The 19,026-nt window shown below is 44.5% G+C and overlaps 1 protein-coding gene across 1 annotated transcript in view; it reads right to left on the bottom strand.

The window, feature by feature from the left end:
• Nucleotides 1–19,026, bottom strand: part of THOP1 (thimet oligopeptidase 1) — a 54,282-nt gene that overhangs the window by 29,272 nt on the left and 5,984 nt on the right. Inside the window, exons 3-4 of the mRNA XM_063455511.1 lie at nucleotides 5,720–5,868; nucleotides 651–758 (exon numbers count right to left, since the gene is read on the bottom strand). Coding sequence (XP_063311581.1) covers nucleotides 651–758; nucleotides 5,720–5,868 — 257 coding nt within the window. The remainder of the gene's footprint in view (nucleotides 1–650; nucleotides 759–5,719; nucleotides 5,869–19,026) is intronic.

Here is a 19,026-nt window from a genome sequence, read left to right as displayed (position 1 = left end):
GGGTTTCTCTCTAAATTGAGTCAATATCCTCTTTGAGAAGAACTTCTAAAGAAATAATCTTAACAGATGTTTGAAATGTATGGTGATAAAGGGACTTCTCTAGGGAGTCTTAAAATATATTTAGAGGTAAGATAGAATGGTCTTGAGCTTTTAACCTTATGTGAACATTCACATTTTTTTACTACAGTACTTTATGAGGGGTTGGGGTTGGGGGGGGGAGGGGTCTGGACAGTCACGTGAGCAGACGTGAAAGCTTACAGCATTATATAAAGATAAAAAAGGGGGGTGGGGTCCCCTTTTCTGGCATTTTCTGAGTGATGTTAAAAGTTCCAAATTAAACATAAATAGGCACAACGATAGTTTAGGGTCAGAAATTGGAAATAGCTACTATCCAAAAGTAGGGGAGAAAGCTCCAAATCACACAAAGGAAAGAACAGGATAAAGATTTAGGAGCCCATTAACATGCAAGCAGTTACAAGGAATTCAGGAGTGGCAACATTATGACAGGGAGAGAAATCTTTCACAGGGGTTTTGGGGACGGTTTTTGAAAAATAAAACAGAAATCAACTAGAAAATAAGTATATTAACGGAACGTTACCGTAAATACAACAGGAGAAAAACAGTTCAATATAGTTATAAAATCACCTCACCTGCTGCACTTCTGAAGCAAGGTTCAATCCATTCCTCTGCCCTAGTTTAATCAGCCTTTCTAACAATCTCTTTGCTTCTGGTTTCAATGAGTCAGGAGGGAGAACGGACTAATATCATTAATAAATAAAAAAAATAAAAATAAAAAATAATAGATTATAAACTGAAATCACTATATAAATGTCTATTTACCATGAGAGAATTATATGATTTAACATTTAGATTTTTTTTACATCCAAATCAAAAGGTTGTGTTCCACTTAGTTAGTGACCAAGCAGTGTCTGCTACTAAATCTGAAAAACTGTGGAAGGGATCTACAGTCCCTTAGAAATATTCAAAGTCAGAATCCATAAACTTCAAAGTATGGTGCAAAAAGTGATAATATATTAAGGATCAGAAGAACAAAATAATATATGAGGTTTGATACATGATAAAGGCTTGATGCCGAAACGTTATATATTATTATTATTGCCATTTATATAGTGCCAACAGATTCCGCAGCGCTTTACAATATTATGAGAGGGGGGGATTTAACTATAAATAGGACAATTACAATAAAACTTAAAGGAACGATAAGTTGAAAGGACCCTGCTTAAATAAGCTTACAGTCTGTAGGAGGTGGGGTATAAAACATATTAGGACAGGAAATAGCAATCAAATAAGGTGGGAGTGAAGCAAAGCTGGAGGAGAGAGTTGAGTGCTGCCCTTTAGGAGAGAGCAAGAGACATGTATGTAAGGTAGAAGTTACTCTGGGAATCCATAAGCTTTCCTAAAGAGATGGGTTTTAAACACTTCTTAAACCATGGATCGTCAACCTGGTCCCTACCGCCCACTAGTGGGCGTTTTAGGATTTCAGGTGGGCGGTAGGGATTTCCAGGTTTTGACGACCTGACGACCGGGCGGGCGGGTACGAGCCGGCGGTACCCCTGCGACTGGGTACCGCCGTGACAATTTGCGGCCCCGGCCCGCGCGGCAAACCGCCGGGGCCGCATATGGAGAGGTCCATCGGGTGGCCCATGCTGTCAGGGCCACCCGATGGATGTGGATTGTGAGGGGGCCCGGTCAGCGCTGGGCGCTTTAACAGCGCGACCGGGCCCCCTGTGATGACATCGCAGAGCTGGGAGGAAGTGATTGCACGTCACTCCTCCCAGCTAACCCTGAGAGCCGCGCGGGAGGAAGACCAGGGAGTCAGAGTGGGAACTCTGACTCCCATCCACCTGAGCCACCACTGGACCACAGGGAATGTCACCCTCCTGAATCTGAAAGGTAGGAAACAGGAGGGTGACTTAAATATAATGTGTGTTTCTTTGTGTGTGTGTGTGTGTGTGTCTGTATATATGTATGTCTTGTGTGTGTGTGTGTGTGTCTGTATATATGTGTGTCTTGTGTGTGTGTATGTATGTGTGACTGTCTGTTGGTATGTGTGTCTTGTGTGTGTCTGTATGTATGTGTCTTGTGTGTATGTGTGTCTGTCTGTGTTCCTGTATGTGTCGTGTGTGTCTTGTGTGTGTATCTGTGTCTGTATGTGTGTGTGTATGTGTGTCTGTATGTGTGTCTGTATATGTGTCGTGTGTGTATGTGTCGTGTGTGTGTCTGTATGTGTGTGTATGTGTGTCTGTATGTGTGTGTATGTGTGTGTATGTGTGTGTGTGTATGTGTCTGTATTTGTGTATGTGTCTGTATGTATGTGTCGTGTGTGTGTATGTATGTATGTGTCGTGTGTGTGTATGTATGTATGTGTCGTGTGTGTGTCTGTATGTATGTGTGTCTTGTACGTGTGTCTTGTACGTGTGTCTGTCTGTTATGGTGGACTATATAGTAAGTGGGCTACCTAGCTCAGCCTTCCTACTGGGCATTGCTACAAGGAAGGTTAAAAAATAGAAAAAATGGGAAAAAAAAAGGTGGGATGGGGAATTGAGGAGGGAGAGGAGATGAGCTGACGCACAAATGAGAAATCATATTATGCGCAAACAGAGAAGTCGTCTGAATATCACTGAAAGAGACCTTCGTTTGTTCCTTACGAAAATCGAACCAGATATCAAATATTTAGTCTCGCAGCATCAACCTCAAGGATCTCATTAATCACTAGTAAAGGTAATTTCAATTTACTTTAGTGTTTTCTCATTAAACTTTATAAAGTTAAAAACCTTATAAACCTGCATTAAGTAGAAATAAAAAGATAAATGTACGTACATTTATTTTTTGTAAAACACCCTCCTTTCTAAAAAATATTCTGCATTTGCGCGAAAACTGGTGGGCGGTAAGGAAATGTTTTCAACCAAAAAGATGCATTAGTGGGCGGTAGGTAAAAAAAGGTTGACTACCACGGTCTTAAACGATCGAAGATTAGGGGAGAGTCTGATGGCGGTAGGCAGGCTATTCCATAGGAAGGGAGCTGCCCACAAGAGTCCTGCAAGCGTGAGCTGGCCGCACGGGTGCGAGCAATGGACAGGAGAAGGTCAGGGGCAGAGCGGAGAAAACAAGAAGGGGCATACCAATGGATCTATGAAGAGATATGAGGGGCTAGAATTGTTCAGTGCCTTGTAGGTATGGGTTAGCACTTTTAATTGACTTCTATAGGATACAGGAAGCCAATGTAAGGACTGACAGAGGGGTGAGGTATAAGAGGACCGACTAGAGAGGAAAATCAGTCTTGGTGGCAGCATTCATTACAGACTGTAGCGGGGCAATACAGCTTTTGGGAAGACCAATCAGGAGAGGGTTACAATAATCTATGCGGGAAATTACTATGGACAAGTAGAGTATGGACAAGCTCCTTGGTAGCGTCTTGCATAAGAAAGTGGCGGATGCAGGCTATGATTTTAAGATGGAATCTACATGATTTGGCAACATACTGGATGTGAGGCCAGAATCAAGTATGACGCCAAGACCGCGCGCTTTCAAGGATGTATGTATACTACTAACTTGAAGGCAGAATGAAAGAGGAGGATCAGTTTTAGGAGGAGGAAAGACAAGGAGCTCAGTTTTAGAGAGATTGAGTTTCAGAAAGCGTGAGGACATCCAGTCAGAGATGGAAGAAAGGCAAGCAGTGACACGTGGCAGGGGTAGAAATCCAGGGAGGAGAGATATATCTGGGTGTCATCAGTGTACAGGTGGTAGTGGAATCCAAATTAGGTAATACGTTTGCCAAGAGAGGCAGTATAAAGAGAAAATAGAAGGGGACCAAGGACAGGGCCTTGGGGAACTCCAACCGGGGGACGAGAGGAGGAGATATTAGAAAAGGAGATACTGAATGAGCATTGGGAGAGATAAGAGGAAAACCACAAGAGGACAGAGTCACAGAGACCGAGTGATTGAAGAGTTTGAAGAAGGAGAGCATGATCAATGATGTCAAAGGCAGCAGAGAGGTCAAGAAGAATTAGTATGGAGTTGTGGCCTTTGGATTTAGCGGTGATTAGGTTAGTAACTTTGATAAGAGCAGTCTCAGTAGAGTGGAGAGGGCGGAAGCCAGATTGAAGAGGGTTGGAATTGAGGAAGTGAGATATACGGGTAAAGACAAGTCTTTGCAGAAGCATTGAGGAAAAAGGTAAAAAGGATATGGGACGATAGAGGGGGAGGATGGATCACAAGATGGTTGTTTCAGAATCGGAACTACAATGGCATGTTTAAGGTCAGCAGAGAGATAGAGCAGTTGAAGATGTGTGTTAAGGAAGGCACAAGACAAGGGGAGAGAGATCTGATAAGGTGAGATGGAACAGAATTGAGCAGGCAGGTGGTGGGGCGAGAGGAAAGGAGAAGCGCAGCCACCTCTTGTTCAGTAGCCGGGGAGAAAGTCTGAAGGGTAGGAAAGGCGTGATCTATGTGTGGTTGAGAAAGAGAACGGCAAGGTGGGGAGAATTCTTTCCTTAGCAGTTCAATCTTGTCGGTAAAGTAGCATGCAAAGCTATGGGCTGTAAGGTTAGTTTGGGGAGTGGCCACAGCAGAGCGGAGAAGAGAGTTAAAGGGGTCAAAGAGACGCCTGGGATTGCGGAAGCATGAACTAATGAGAGAGGAAACGTATGACTGTTTGACGAGGGCAAGGGCTGCGCTGTATGAACATAATACGTCAAAAAATTGTAACTTTTTGCACCATACTGTGAAGCTTTTGGATTATGACTGTACATTTTATGACATTGAGGCACGGCTAGATTTGTTGCTAGCACTATATATATGAATGAAGTGGCATATATATATATATATATATATATATATATATATATATATATATATACCACTTCATCTATAATGTGTATGAAATTAAACAATGATGACTTATTAAATAGTAATAAAAAATGAGAACAGCATGGCACTACAGTGTTATAAATAAAAATGTTTATGTATAAAGCAGGATTGTTTTAGACACTCTATAGATTGAGGGGTCTTCTTTCCTGTTAAAGAATTTACTTACCTCTAATCCAGCGGTGAGAGGGTCTCCTTAGCACAGTTCCTGCCACGCCTTGTGGTAATGGTCTCCCAGGCAATCCAGGGCTTCCCATCTAGAACCACTGCACTGCGCTGGCCATTCTTCTCATGAAGAAGTTCTGAATCCAATGCTCCTCTATGAGAAGCCTCACATTCACTTTGATGTTCAAAGCATGTAAAAAAAAAAAAAAAAAAAAGCAGACCCAGCAGTCTGACAGCTGGTAGATTAAAACTGTATGACCTTTAGAAAACTTCAGATTTTCTTTGGTTTGCATTGTTCCTTTAACGGAATTTAAAAACACACACACAAAAAAAAAAAGTTAGGTCATAATTGCTGTGGTGGAAAGATAGGCATGTTAGGAGTCCACCATGCAATTTGCTTAAAATGTACCATTCCCTTGTCAATGTGGCACTGAGTTTGTTCAATATCTCAGGAGTCTATTTACTAAACAGAAAAATGTTGCAAGTTGAAACAAAGTGCTTAAACAGGTCAAATACAACTCATTACTTTGTGAAATACCATAAAGTGTCACTTGAAATATTGAAGAATGAAAAAAATTATAATTTAAAAAAACAAACAAACAAAAAATCTTAAACAGAAGATAAAATAGGAAACATTTATGAAGTTTGTCACCATAATTTTTCTTACTTGCAAGTGCTCGAGTCTTTGATACACATCCTCTCTCATACTTCTTTCAACATCAAACTCAGACAACTTCTTATCAGACTCAGTGCTAGCTGTACGTACATCCTTACTAGGCGAAACATGTTGGGGGAAATCAAGCATGCTCCTCTGTACTGTAAGAATAAAGAGAAAAACAAACTGTAGGTCAAACGTGATGAGGTACACACACTCACACCAGATGCTGGTGGAACACAACAGAGAAGTATATAGACTGGAAATAATGTAAAGGAGTCAACATTATCTGTGGATAGGGTGTAGATTTTCATGAGTGCTGTAGGTAATATAAGGACACAGCATTGTCCAGTGACACACACATGTATATAATTATTTTATTTTTTATATAGCGCCATCAGATTCCGTAGCGCTGTTATATATATATATACACACATTATATATATATATATATATATATATATATATATATATATATATGTTGGAAGGCCATTTGGCCTGAATTTGTGGGAGGAGTCATGACCCCTATTTAAACTCCTCCCCTCCTACTTACCTTTGTCGTGCAAGCTTCATCCATAATCAGGCCCGGACTGGCCATCGGGCATACTGGGCAAATGCCCGGTGGGCTGCGATGGCCGTGGGGCTGAGGCCGGCAGGGGAGATCACAGGATCTCCCCCTGCCAGCCCCTGCAGGGCCAGCGCTATCCGAGCGATGGTCCTGCTCTGTGCCTCCATGGGCCGGTGGGGAGATCAAAGATTAACCAAATCATAGTTAGTCACCTCGCTCGCCCTTCTTTAGGGCTACAGCTAGGGCTTCCCAAGTCACGGCCACACGTTTTGAATCCCTTACGGTCACCGAGGGGCTAACATCCAGTCACCATGTTCAAGACAAAATTACCTCGTCCCAAATCATAGGTAACGCCTCTCTCCGCCACTTGGCACTAGCAGGGCCTCACCTGTCACTTGGTTCTAGGTAAATTCTTCGCCTCGGCACTAGTTAGCAGGCCAGTTCTCAGAAGGTCTCATCCCCACCTCTACGACACCTTACTTATCCAAATCATTATTCCTTTTTCAGAATATCACAAGAATCCATCCCAATCATCGGTCTGCCGTTGGACGAAATACCCGGGACGCCAGTCAGGGCTGGGTCTCCGGAGGAATCCCTCAGTTACTGGATCATTCCTTAAATTTTTTAGCAGAGCTCTGACTCGGGGGTATCCTCTTTCCAGCCACTGACACTATACAGGCTCATGACAGCACAGGCCAACATCCCTAGGCCTGGCTCTAGTTCGCAAGGGCCACAACCTTACACCTCAGATTACCACTCATAAGAGCCTGGTCGATATCCTGGCCATCCTCCAAACGATCAACAACAGGCTGGTGAAAGTGGAATTGGCTATAGCCACACCAGGTGTCTGGTTAGGCCAGGCAGGCCCTCCCCCTGGCTGTCTCGGTCATACAGACTGGCCCTCATTTCCCCTCCCCCACCCCCACTATCACTACTCTATACGTCTCACAGGCCCACTCTGTTCCAGATTCCATAAAGAAGGAAATTCTCGATGGAAAGGACGTTAATCTAATGTCACTACTCATAACTTCCCAAGACATCCTAGAGAACAAAGGTTATATTCATGGTAATATTTCAGTAGTTCTAAAAGAGAGACCCACGACGTAACAAAAAGTTTCCCATGCCACAGTTTGTCATTGCCTTTGGCATTTATCGGGACGTTATCTGCACGGTGTACCCACATAGGAGGGAAGAGCTTGATTAATACTTACACAAGGTGGTTGTCTTAGGTATCAAGTACGGAGGGTCCTCATTTTAAGATTTTCATAAATAAGTTTCGGCCAAGGCAGCTACTCATATCTGGCACAGTTCAACATAAGAATCGACTGGTGCCAGATGGACCCAGAATTGTTTCGCCGTCACTTTGCTGGTTTGAGGTCCCCGTCCTGTGCTTCCTGTAGTTCCTCTTCTCATTTCTTCGACTTGTGCCCTTCCGAGACAGACACTTTTACTTCTCGCCACACACCCTAGACAAGGAGGCGGGTAGAGGGACAAACTGGGCAGACCAACTTCATTTCTGGGCAAGGCTCGGGTGTTCAATGACTTTAATGCGGGAGTATGCAATTTCACTGCATGCAGGGCATTGCACATCTGCTCCAGAGCCCACACCAAGTCCACATGTCCAGCCCGACTGTCACCTAAGAAACGCCTAACTGAGATTAACATTGACATCCTGGAATACTATCTGCATTCACACCCAGCTAGGCATCTGGTAGATTTTCTGGTGACGGGTTTCTCACAGGCCTGATCGCTATCCCCACAGGTACACTTGAATGCCCTAACCTATTATCTGCATCCATTTACCCACGTACGGTGGACCACCTTCTGTCCACGGAAATCAAGGCTGGTTTCATGATAGGCCCTTTCCTGTCTTCACCTTTTTCATCGTACCAATCCCATCGGGGTAGCCGTTCACAAATACTACAAAAAAAAAAAAAAACCCCAAAAAACAAAAAACTTTTGATTATAGACCAACACACTCTGCAACACACTCTTCCTCCATTCCCAGCATCAACTCCCTCATTCCCACTGAGGAGTTCTCACTGCACTACGCTAAAATCGACGATGCCATGCAAGCTATCATTTCAGCAGGTAGTAAGGCTTGGTTGAGCAAAACAGACATATCCAACGCCTTTAAACTGCTACCTATTCACCCTTCACTATGGCACTTGCAGTGTTAAATAGAGGAATAGTTTTTTTTTCCGCTACCCGGCTCACGTTTGGCTCTAGGAGAAGCCCTAAGTTATTTGACATCTTCGCAGAAACCCTCTGCTGGCTGCTCCTAAACATAATCAGGTGTCCATCAGTCATCCACTATCTGGATGATTTTTTGTTGATCGAACCAGGTTCACAAACACCTAACAGTATTCACACGACACTCTGGGTCCCTCTGTCACCAGGCAAAACGCTCGGTCCCTCTACCAGGCTTGTTTTCTTGGGCATAGTATTGGACACCACTACCTTCCAAGCCAGTCTACCATCAGACAAACTGTCCCACATTAGAAACAAAATTGTCCTGTTCCTGCGGAGAGGAGACTCCAGTCCTTATTGGGGTCCCTCAACTTTGCAATGCTTATCATTCCGCAGGGTCTCTAGGCTGCTTAATTTGCTCCACGGGGTGCTCAACTCCTGCCCAATCATTCTGGATGATCCAGCCAGGGCAGATTTACACATGTGGAGTCGATTTTTGGCCGAATGGAATGGGATCTCTTTGTTCATTCCCCCACTTTCAGAGCACTCACCTTCAATTCACACAGACACAGCAGCACACACAGGATTCACAGCCATTTTCTGCAACCACTGGTTTAGGGATGACTGGCCCACTGAGATGGATGCCTTGCCGGCCTTTAGAAAGACTTCTACTTTGTTTGAGATCTACCTCATCATGGCGGCCACCTACACATGGGGTCCTCTTTGGACCGGCAAGGCAGTTAAATGCTACTCTGACAACTCCGCAGCCTGCGACATCATTAACAAAGGGCGGTCATCCTTGCTAACCATTATGAGGCTGATTCGAAGGTTGACTTGGCTGGCAGCAACCTCTCAGTTCTATCTAGTCTGCATTCACAACACAGCCGCTGACGCTTTTTCACGCTCTCAATTTATGGTCTTCTTTCAGGCACTCCCTACGGCCCACCACCTACCATCCAGGATACCACCATTCCATGAGCTAATCTTGGACTAAGCACACAATTACACCATGCACAGGTACTCACGCTCCACACAGTTTCACCCAATTACTCTATCACTCATATTGTAACAATTTCACAAGCAGAGTTTTACTTGAAACAAGACTTTACAGTAAAACTATGGTGATTTTTGCCTCTTCCTCTAACCTACACCTTAACGTTAACTATTCCAGAATCTCTACCTTTACCAGAGTACTTTACCAGGTCCTCACAACCTGCCCTAATCACAAACCTTTCTTAAACCTCCTACCCTGACACTCCACTATTATGTCTCCAAGCTCAGCTCAATAAAGTGGTCTGGGTGCCAGGTCCCTCTGGGGTTAACCATGAGAAACTGCTATGTTTACATATGGGTTAATCCAGCCTCTAGTGGCTGTCTCATTGACAGCCGCTAGAGGCGCTTCCGTGCTTCTCACTGTGATTTTCACAGTGAGAAGACGCCAGCGTCCATAGGAAAGCATTGAGAATGCTTTCCTGTGGACTGACTGAATGCGCGCGCGGCTCTTGTCGCGCATGCAGCCGATGACGTCCAAAGTAGGAGGAGAGTCCCCAGCGAGGGAGCTCGGCGCTGGAGAAAGGCAAGATTTTAACCCCTTCCTCCAACTTCAGCCTGGTGGGAGGGGGAGAATGAGGGTGGGGGCATCCTCATGGCACTATAGTGCCAGGAAAACAAAACAAGTTTGTTTTCCTGGCACTATAGTGGTCCTTTAACCCTTTAAGGACACATGACATATGTGACATGTCATGATTCCCTTTTATTCCAGAAGTTTGGTCCTTAAGGGGTTAAATAAATTCTGAGGAATTATTTGTAATTTTGCAAGTAACCCTTAAAAGCTAATTTAGTTCACGTTTCTGGATATTTGCTATAAAGCCATCTTTAATTGTATCATAACTGTTGCCATATTGTACACTTATCGTTATACCTAAATATTCACGGATATTGTCATGCATGTTACAACATATTATTATTAATTATTTGTCACAATAAATTATATATTTTTATAAATCGTTTGTGATTAATTTGTGAAATACAAATACTCTATTAAATGTACTCCAGCGCCTATAAGAGTTAAAATAGTGGGAAACTCTTTGCTTAAGATCAATCAAGGGGAAACCGTGCCAAAACAGAAATTTTTACTCACTGTAAATTATTTTTTTCGTAATATGGTGGCAGTACGTACGGGTTGTGCTTCCTAATTGGGACAAGCATCTGCAAGACAGGTGATTAAGTAAAGTCCCTCCCCTTTACCTTATAAAGGGCGTCCCCAGCAAATCCACCTCAGTCGTAGAAGAATACACACCTAAGCCACACACTGTAAGCAAAATTGTAATTTAGAGGTAGGGAGATTTGTACTGCCACCATATTAAGAAAAAAAAAATTGACGGAAGTAAAAATGTCAGTGTTTTCTGACATATGGTGGCAGTACATATGGGATATAGCAAGATTCCCAATCGGGTGGGCCTTATACCTAAACAGCTTGAAGTACCTATGCCCTAACGCAATTTTAGAGGCAGAGAGTACATCTAGCCTGAAAACGCCTGATGTTTTGTAAGGTACTAAAAGCTGACCAAGAAGCAGCCATGGTGAATTCTTCGGGTGAAGCAAGAGCTTTTCTCTGCCCACGAAGTGGCCATTGACTTTGTGGAAAGCGCTGTGAAAGACGCTGGCGAATCAAAACAAATGAAGCATGGCCATCAGTGGCGGCTCTAGACTTTATGAGGCCTTAGGCGAAACTCAAACAAGAGGCCCCCCACTAACACTCAGTAAAAAAAACATATAGGGGTTGCATCGTGTGTATAATGAGCTGTAGTTATATTGAATGACAGGCTTGCAGCGCTGGATACAGAGAGCTAGTCTCTGTATTCACTGTTGGGGCGAGTGTGGCACGGTTGAAGGAGAAAGTGTGACAGGGCGAGGGGAGGGGAGAGTGACAGGATGAGGGAGGGTTATCTGACAGGGTGAGTGTGGCATGTCTAAGCAGGAGGAGTGACAGGGTAGGAGAAGTTAATGTGATAGGTTGAAGAGGGGATGAGTTTGACAGGGTTATGGGTTATGTGTCGCACGGCTGGAGGAGGGAGTGAGACAAGGCGAGGGAAAGTGAGTCAGACAGGATTATGTGACAGGGTGAGTGTGGCATGGTTGGGCCCAAGTGAAAAGGTTAATGTGAAAAAGGATGATTGTGACAGGGTTGGGGGTGAGTATGACAGTATAAGAGAAGATGAGTGTGATAGGATTAGGGGGATTAATGTGATAGGGTGAGTGTTGAAGAGCGAGGGCCGGTAATTGTGGAATGGATGGAGGGGGTGAGAGCGACAAGATTAGGAGAGGTTAATGTGAGCAAGGCTGGGTGAAGGGGGCATAACAGCATGTGGAGGGGTGACAGTGTGTGGGGTGGCTTTATGTGTGTGGAATTGTGACTGAGGGTAGGTGAGAGTGAGGGAGGCAGTGTTGGAAAGGGTGACAGTGTGTGCAGGGGCAGTGCGTGGGAGGGGGTGACTATGTATTGGTGACATAGTGTTGGGCTGACAATATGGGGTGCAAGTGTGTGAAAGGGTAACAGGGTGAGAGAGCAGTGTGGAGGAATGTGTCAGTTTTGGGGGCAGGGTGTGAGTGGGTGACAGTGAGGAGGAAGATGACAGTGTGGGGTAGCAGTGTGGGAGGCAATGTGTGACAGTGTGGGGGGACAGGGTGTGTGACCGTGTGGGTGGCAGAATGTGTGGGAGACAGTGTGGGGGAGCAGGGTGTGTGACAGTGGGGGGCATTTTGAGTGAGAAATTGTGTGGGGGCAGAGTGTGGGGCAGACAGTGTGGGGGGCAGGGTATGTGGTGGTCACTGAGGGTGGCAGGGTATGTGGGCGGCAGATTGTCTGCAAGAGGTCTCAGCCTTCTTGATGACAGGGTATTTAAAGCAGCTACTTCCGCAGAATTTTATGGATACCCAGTGTACCTGGGGGTGTACCATTTACCGATTTGATCGTCAACATATTAAACGTTGCGCAAGAAAGGCTCGTTACACAGAGTGTTCCCATTTCTACATATAATAAAGACATGGGGATTGAGGAACAGATAACCCTCATTAAAGTTTAGCAGGTTTATCCTGCCCCATGAACAATTCATTCCTAATGAACTTTCGCAGTACATCAGGTGTGAACCAACTCCACACAGTATGATGAACCAGACATGTCTTAAGAAGAGGTAGATAAACATTTGCCAGACATTAGAAGTAATCGAAGGACGCTTCTCTTCGGTACCTGAGGAACATCTCAGGCAGAGAAGCTGAAAAACTATTTGATTCTCTATAAGAATTCAAAGATAGGAATGATTGCATATTCTCTTCTTACCGGTAATTTTACTCAAGAAATTGCAGCACTTTGGTTATATTTATAAACCCCCAGAACCATACTAAAGGGGAGTAGCGCAGATACAATAAGCAAAAGCAGTATAGCAGAGACATTCCACGGTGTACAAACAGTCCATCTTGCACATACAGTCCACTTTCTGCAAAACAATTTCATGCAGTTTCCCGGAAGTTCTGGTTCGCGCATGCGCAATCAGAACTTCGGTGGAACGCAACATCGCCCTGGCGTGCGTTCCACCGCTCTGCACAGGCGCACGGCCTGCAACATAATGAAGGCATCACACGGCCTGCCCATACTCACCAAACCGGAATATACTCGGCGTAAAGTTAAACAAAAAGGGCTCCGGAACCTCCACGCACAGAGCCATGCCGCTCAGCCTACCACCCACCCAGGTGGCTATCGGGCTTTGTCCCCTACAGGACTGAGGTGGGTTTGCCGGGGAAGCCCTATATAGGGTAAAGACGAGATACTTTTCTTAATCACCTATCTTGCAGATGCTTTTTCCAATTAGGAAGCACAACCCATACGTACTGCCACCATATGTCAGAAAAATATAAATTTGGGATATTAATAAAAATTATTAAATACATTTTTGATAAAATATATTTTTTTAATATTTATTACCCCACAAATATCCTCACACACAGTTCTTCATAAAATGATGATAATTGACAAGTAGTTGGCATACAAAATGTTAATGAGACCAGAGATAAATAGTCCTGCTCAAAAGAGCCTATAGTGAGGATTGGCTGTAGACAAGAGAAATAACAGCATACCAGAGAGGAGGATAGACTGAGGGATAAGATGACTGTCAAAATAAGCTAGTCAGTGAAAGAAATGAACAGTGGGAGGAGGACGGTTAAGCTGGGCTATGGAGGCAAAGGAAGTAAAGATAACAATTGTAACAATTGTAAGAGGAGCGTCACCCATGAAAATGGTTAGCTCTATTAAATAGGTGTGTTTTCAGTGATTTCTTGATGGACTGCAGGCTATGGTAGAGGCTGATGGCACAGGATAAGGAATTTCATAAGAATGGACCAGCCCTTGAAAGATTCTGCAGATGACAGCTGGCAATGTGGAAACAAGCAGATAGAAGAAGAAAAACAAGAAGTTACTCACAGCACGAAAGGAATTATACGGCGTGTACTTGTTGATTAAAGATGAAAATAGAAATTTTCACGGATGTATGCCATGGCAGCACTACTCCGCCCCCTTCCAAACTGGAAAGGAACACCTCCTAATTTAAACAATAAAAGAGAGATGCCTCTTCCTACCCCTCAGTCTGAGTCTAAAGCCACAAACGAGAAACAAAAAAACAAAAAAAACACAAAACAAAAAAAATAAAACAAAAAGGTGGGACTGTAGTGCTGCCATGGCATATATCCGGGAAAATAAAATATTGGTGAGTATGAAGTAAATTTTCTATTTTCCCGGATATATCCATGGCAGCACTACAGATGGGTTATACCCAAGCTCAGGATGTAAGGTAGGACAAACAACCAACACTGAAATATGATGCCCAGAAACACGCATTTATTATTTACATAATTACAATGCCGCTGATAGGACACTTCTACCGAACTCAGAAGTAGAAGATCTGGCAACATCCAACCGATAATGGTGAATGAAAGTGTTGAATGAAGACCAGGTTGCTGCTGAACAAATGCGGTCAGGAGGAATATTTGCTGCAGCTGCCCATGAAGAAGCCAATGACCTGGTGGAATAGGCCCTGAGAATCGACGGGACCTGAACCCGAGAGGCCTCATATGTCTGAGAAATTGCTGTGATTATCAAGCGACCAATAGTTGCTGTAGAAGCTGATTGACCCATATGATGACCAGAAGGAATGATAAAGAAGCTGGATGATTTTCTAATGTCAGAAGTACGGTACAGGTAAATGGAAATACAATGGACCAAGTCCAGACAATGTCATTTATTTTCCTCTTCAGATGAAGGATGAGGGAAGAATGCAGGTAAGACAATATCCTGGTTAATATGGAAAGAAGACATGACCTTAGGACGAAAGGTTGGAATAGTCCGAAGAATAACTCTATCCTCTTGCAGTATAAGGAAAGGAGATTCACATGAAAGAGCCCGAAGCTCTGAAATCCTTCTACCTGATGTAAGAGTCCACCAGAAGAATTTTTCACTGTTAAAGTCAATAAGGCAGTATGCTCACTCGGTTTAAATGGGGTACCAGACAAAGCTTGCAATACCAGAGGCCCAGGTAGGAGAGCAAGATCTTACCGGAGGACGCAATTTCAGAACTGCCTGAAAATATCTACATATATCTGGCTCAAAAGTCAACTTCTGGTCTAAGAGAATGGAGAGAGATGAGATTTGCACTTTAAGGGTGCTAATCCTAAGGTATATCAAATCCTTCCTGAAGGAACTTAAAGATGTTGCTTTTACCTGGAAGCTGGGGAGATATTTCATGAATATGACACCAGCCGCAGAAAATACTCCAAATACGGTAATATGCCAAGGATGTTGATTTCTTTCTTGCTCAAAGTGTGGGGTGCAGGATGAAAGACTGGACTTTGGAGGAGTAACTGGTGTTGAAATGACAGATCTAGAGGGAGCTCCTGGGATGATTTCTGAAGCAGAGGGAACCACGGTCGTCTGGGCCAATATGAAATTATTGCTAGAATGGTCACAGGTTCTTGTTGAAATCTCTTCAACAGAAGAAAAATGAGAGGTGTTGGTGGAAATACATACCTCAGATGGAACTTCCACTCGCAGCATAGTGCATCTCTGTCTCCTGCCAAAGGGTTGAAGAACCGGGGGGGTGTGGTCAGCTGTGAACCTGAACAGACATGCTGGTGGAGAGCTCCGACCTCCACCACTCTAAATCGACTAAAATACCACGAAGAAAAAGAGAAAAAAGAACATAAAACTTTACCCACTGCGACCCTAACCCTCCCGGGTCAGCTATGGGACGGAAAAATAGAAGAACGGCGCATGCAGAGTGCTCTAACTTGCCAGACATCCGATTCATTTGACAGGCCGCATCAACAAGCCCAACCCAAGATGGCGCTGGAAGAACCACAAGGTTCCAGCAAGTCGGAGGAATCCCACGATGAAGGCAGATCCGGGGGGTCGCAGACCACGAGTGGGGTACACCGAAAGGCCGACTCAGACTCAGACACCTCGCCCTCCACTAAAGGAGACATCAAAAGGCTCCTACTGGACTTACGAGTAGTCTGGAAGGCAGATCTGGCGGCTGTGCAAGCCGAGATGGGAAGCATCACAAGACGAATAGAGGAGGTGGAAACCGGAGAGGAAGACAGGGATGGGTGGCTCGAAGCCACAAGCTCCCAAGTCGAAAGCTCTCTCGCAACAGGTGAAGAGGCTTACACGCACTGTGGGCTCCCTGGAGGCGCGACACCGCAAACGGAATATACGCATTCGCGGTGCACCAGAGACGGTGGGCCCAGAGGCCTTGCTAAAATAAGTAAATAAAGCGGCAGAAGCACTGGGCATAACAGGAGAAAACGGAGAACCATCACTGGTCTCAGCGTTCAGAATACGGAAGGCCCCAACGGCGCCTGTAGGTGCTCCCAGGGACATAATTGCAATCACCCGAGATGTGTCATTCAAAGGGGCGATACTAACCCAAGCCAGGAAACAACCCACTGTCCAAGTAGAAAACCACCATATTAGGATATCCGACGACTTACCATTCTCGGTTTTACTAGAGCGACGCAAGCTGCAGGTTGTTACCAGGCAACTGAGAGAAAATGGTGTAAGATACAAATGGGGAGTATCGGGAACCCTGGTGGTGACCCGCGGAGATGAAGTGCTCACCGTATCGGCGGGAGAGGACCCTACAACATTCTTGGCTGCACTGAAGCTCCCGGACACCCAACTAGGGGCCTGGGACACACAGGGGACTCCAACAGAGGGGGTAACCCCAAGGACACGTGAACAACAACCCAAACCTAAGGGAGGCCAGCAACCACTTCGCCACAGAACCCTCCATAGGACTCCAGACGACAAACAGTGAGCCCCACAGGGGAAGACCTGAGCTCTCCATAGAGCGCAATTAGTACTTTCTCCTTATTTCATAATTGACCCAAGACAGGGACCAAAACTCCCCTTAACCTAGCAGCAGACAACCCAGGCTACCCACCATGCAGTACTAAAGTACCACTGAACACTTGCTTGAACTGCAACAAATAACTACAGCCTACTCCCATTTATCTTACAGCTTAGCCCCTCGGCTCTTACAATATCACATCACTTGCCGGCACCACAGATGGGTTAAGCACGTATTCCCCACTGTGATAATTTAGCACTATAAATTCTACATCAAGACTTACCTGTTGGTGCTGAGCTGGGATGAACGTTTAGGGATCATTTAATTTGTACTTTATGGATATCATTTCTACTTTCATTGTCTATATACTATGGGCAGGCTCTGAAGAGTTCGCACTAAAATATTCACTTTTGTCATATAACATGCATCACATGCAGTATAGTACATAGAGGTTAAAGTCAATCTTCACAGCAATGTGAGTTTAAAACTGCTCACCCAGACCTGGCACGAAGCAGCCCATGCAGGCCCGCAGAGCAGGTAACTATAGATTTCACTACTAGAGATGAAATCTCCTAGACACCTCTTACTGTTCGCTTTGCTTTGCTGTAAATAAGCTTGTTTTGCAATATCACTTCAGAGATCAATGCACTGCCAGCAGCTAGGTCTATAGCGATGTGTCTGTGATCCCCAGGTGGAAGCAGGCCAATGGCCCTCAGCAGATAGCCGCATGTATCCATTAGTGACCACACGTAGGCCATGATTAGATCATAGCTGCCCGTCTCTACAATATCTATTATTATCTTTTACATATTTGGATGAGCTGGTAGCAAATATAATTTGTTGTACATTCAGGTATGATTGCTTGAAACGTTTACATTTTGTATTATCACAAAAACCCAGAGAGGCTGTATATGTCAGTGCCAAATACCACGTGCATACCAAATGACTAACTTTTCTCATCTTTGTATAGCTATTATTTAGCCTCAGATAGTAAAATAGATTGGGAAGAAGGGGCTCATTATTATGTCAACTAACCACATGACCCCACAAGGATATATCGCCCACCCTGGCTATTGTTCAACTTGACTTAAGTTTACAATTGTGCAATTACTGCGTACACCATGTCAAAGCTATGTCTAACAATCATGTATATTATTTTATGTTTTAACTTTATCTGACACGTAAAACAGGTTTATTTTCCTTCTCCTTGTTAAACTGTGCACGGTTCAGTACAGACCGCTTTGAGTCCGCTTAAGCTGCCAGCAAGTTAACCCAAATAATCAAAAAACCCAAGTGGCCTAATACACCAAACTGCTCATCCTAAATCCAGCTTACCAGCGGGCAAGACATACTACCTGAATTAACCCAAAGTGTTGAAGAACCTTCTCACCTTGCTGTTTTGAGATGTTGCCATCAAGTCTACTTGTGGAAGGCCACATTTCTGGACTATGCACTTGAATGCTTGGGAAGAGAGAGCCCATTCTGATGTATCTATTTTCACCTTGCTGGTAATCTGCCAATAGGTTGCCCTTGCCAGGTAGATAAACTGCCTTGATGCCCTTCAGATTCGTTTTTGCCCAAGTCATAAGAGGGAGAATAATTGCCACTAGATCCCTATTACCTGTGGCTGCTCCCATTAATCTCAGCCCACCTCAAGCAGATGCCTAATTAGCCAGGTATAAGACACCGACTCTCCCTGAGGGCAGTGTCAGTTCATTGACTCTGGTTCTGCTGTCTGGTTGCTGTTTTTGAGTTTCCAGATCGTTTGTTCCTGGCTCCTGACCTTGGCTTATTCTTACTGTGATCCTGACTTCTGGCATCCTCTGACATTGGCTTACCCTTGACGATTCTCCTGCTTGTGTCCTTACTGTTACAAAACCGTTACAGACAAACATTATGATGTTCTTTACTATATGTGGCTTCGGTACTTGCATCTTATATTTTACTCACGAAAGGATTACGTGCACTGATTCGTGAAACAAACAACGGACCACCCGGTCCCTGGCGTGTGCCGGTCACCTTTCAAACTACCGAACGGCCGACAACCCTACGGGAGGAGCGTGTTTTCACTTGATCGCCCAGAGAGTTGCGGTTTGCGGTTAACCGCAGGTTAATTGACGGCCTCTGGGCATTCCCATTCGTACCTTATCTCCCGATAATCTAAC

This window comes from Pelobates fuscus, chromosome 5 (genome assembly GCF_036172605.1).
Source record: "Pelobates fuscus isolate aPelFus1 chromosome 5, aPelFus1.pri, whole genome shotgun sequence".
Classification (NCBI taxonomy): Eukaryota; Metazoa; Chordata; class Amphibia; order Anura; family Pelobatidae; genus Pelobates; species Pelobates fuscus.
The sequence above is the reverse complement of the archived record's forward strand: the minus strand, read 5'-3'. Positions and strand labels throughout refer to the sequence as shown.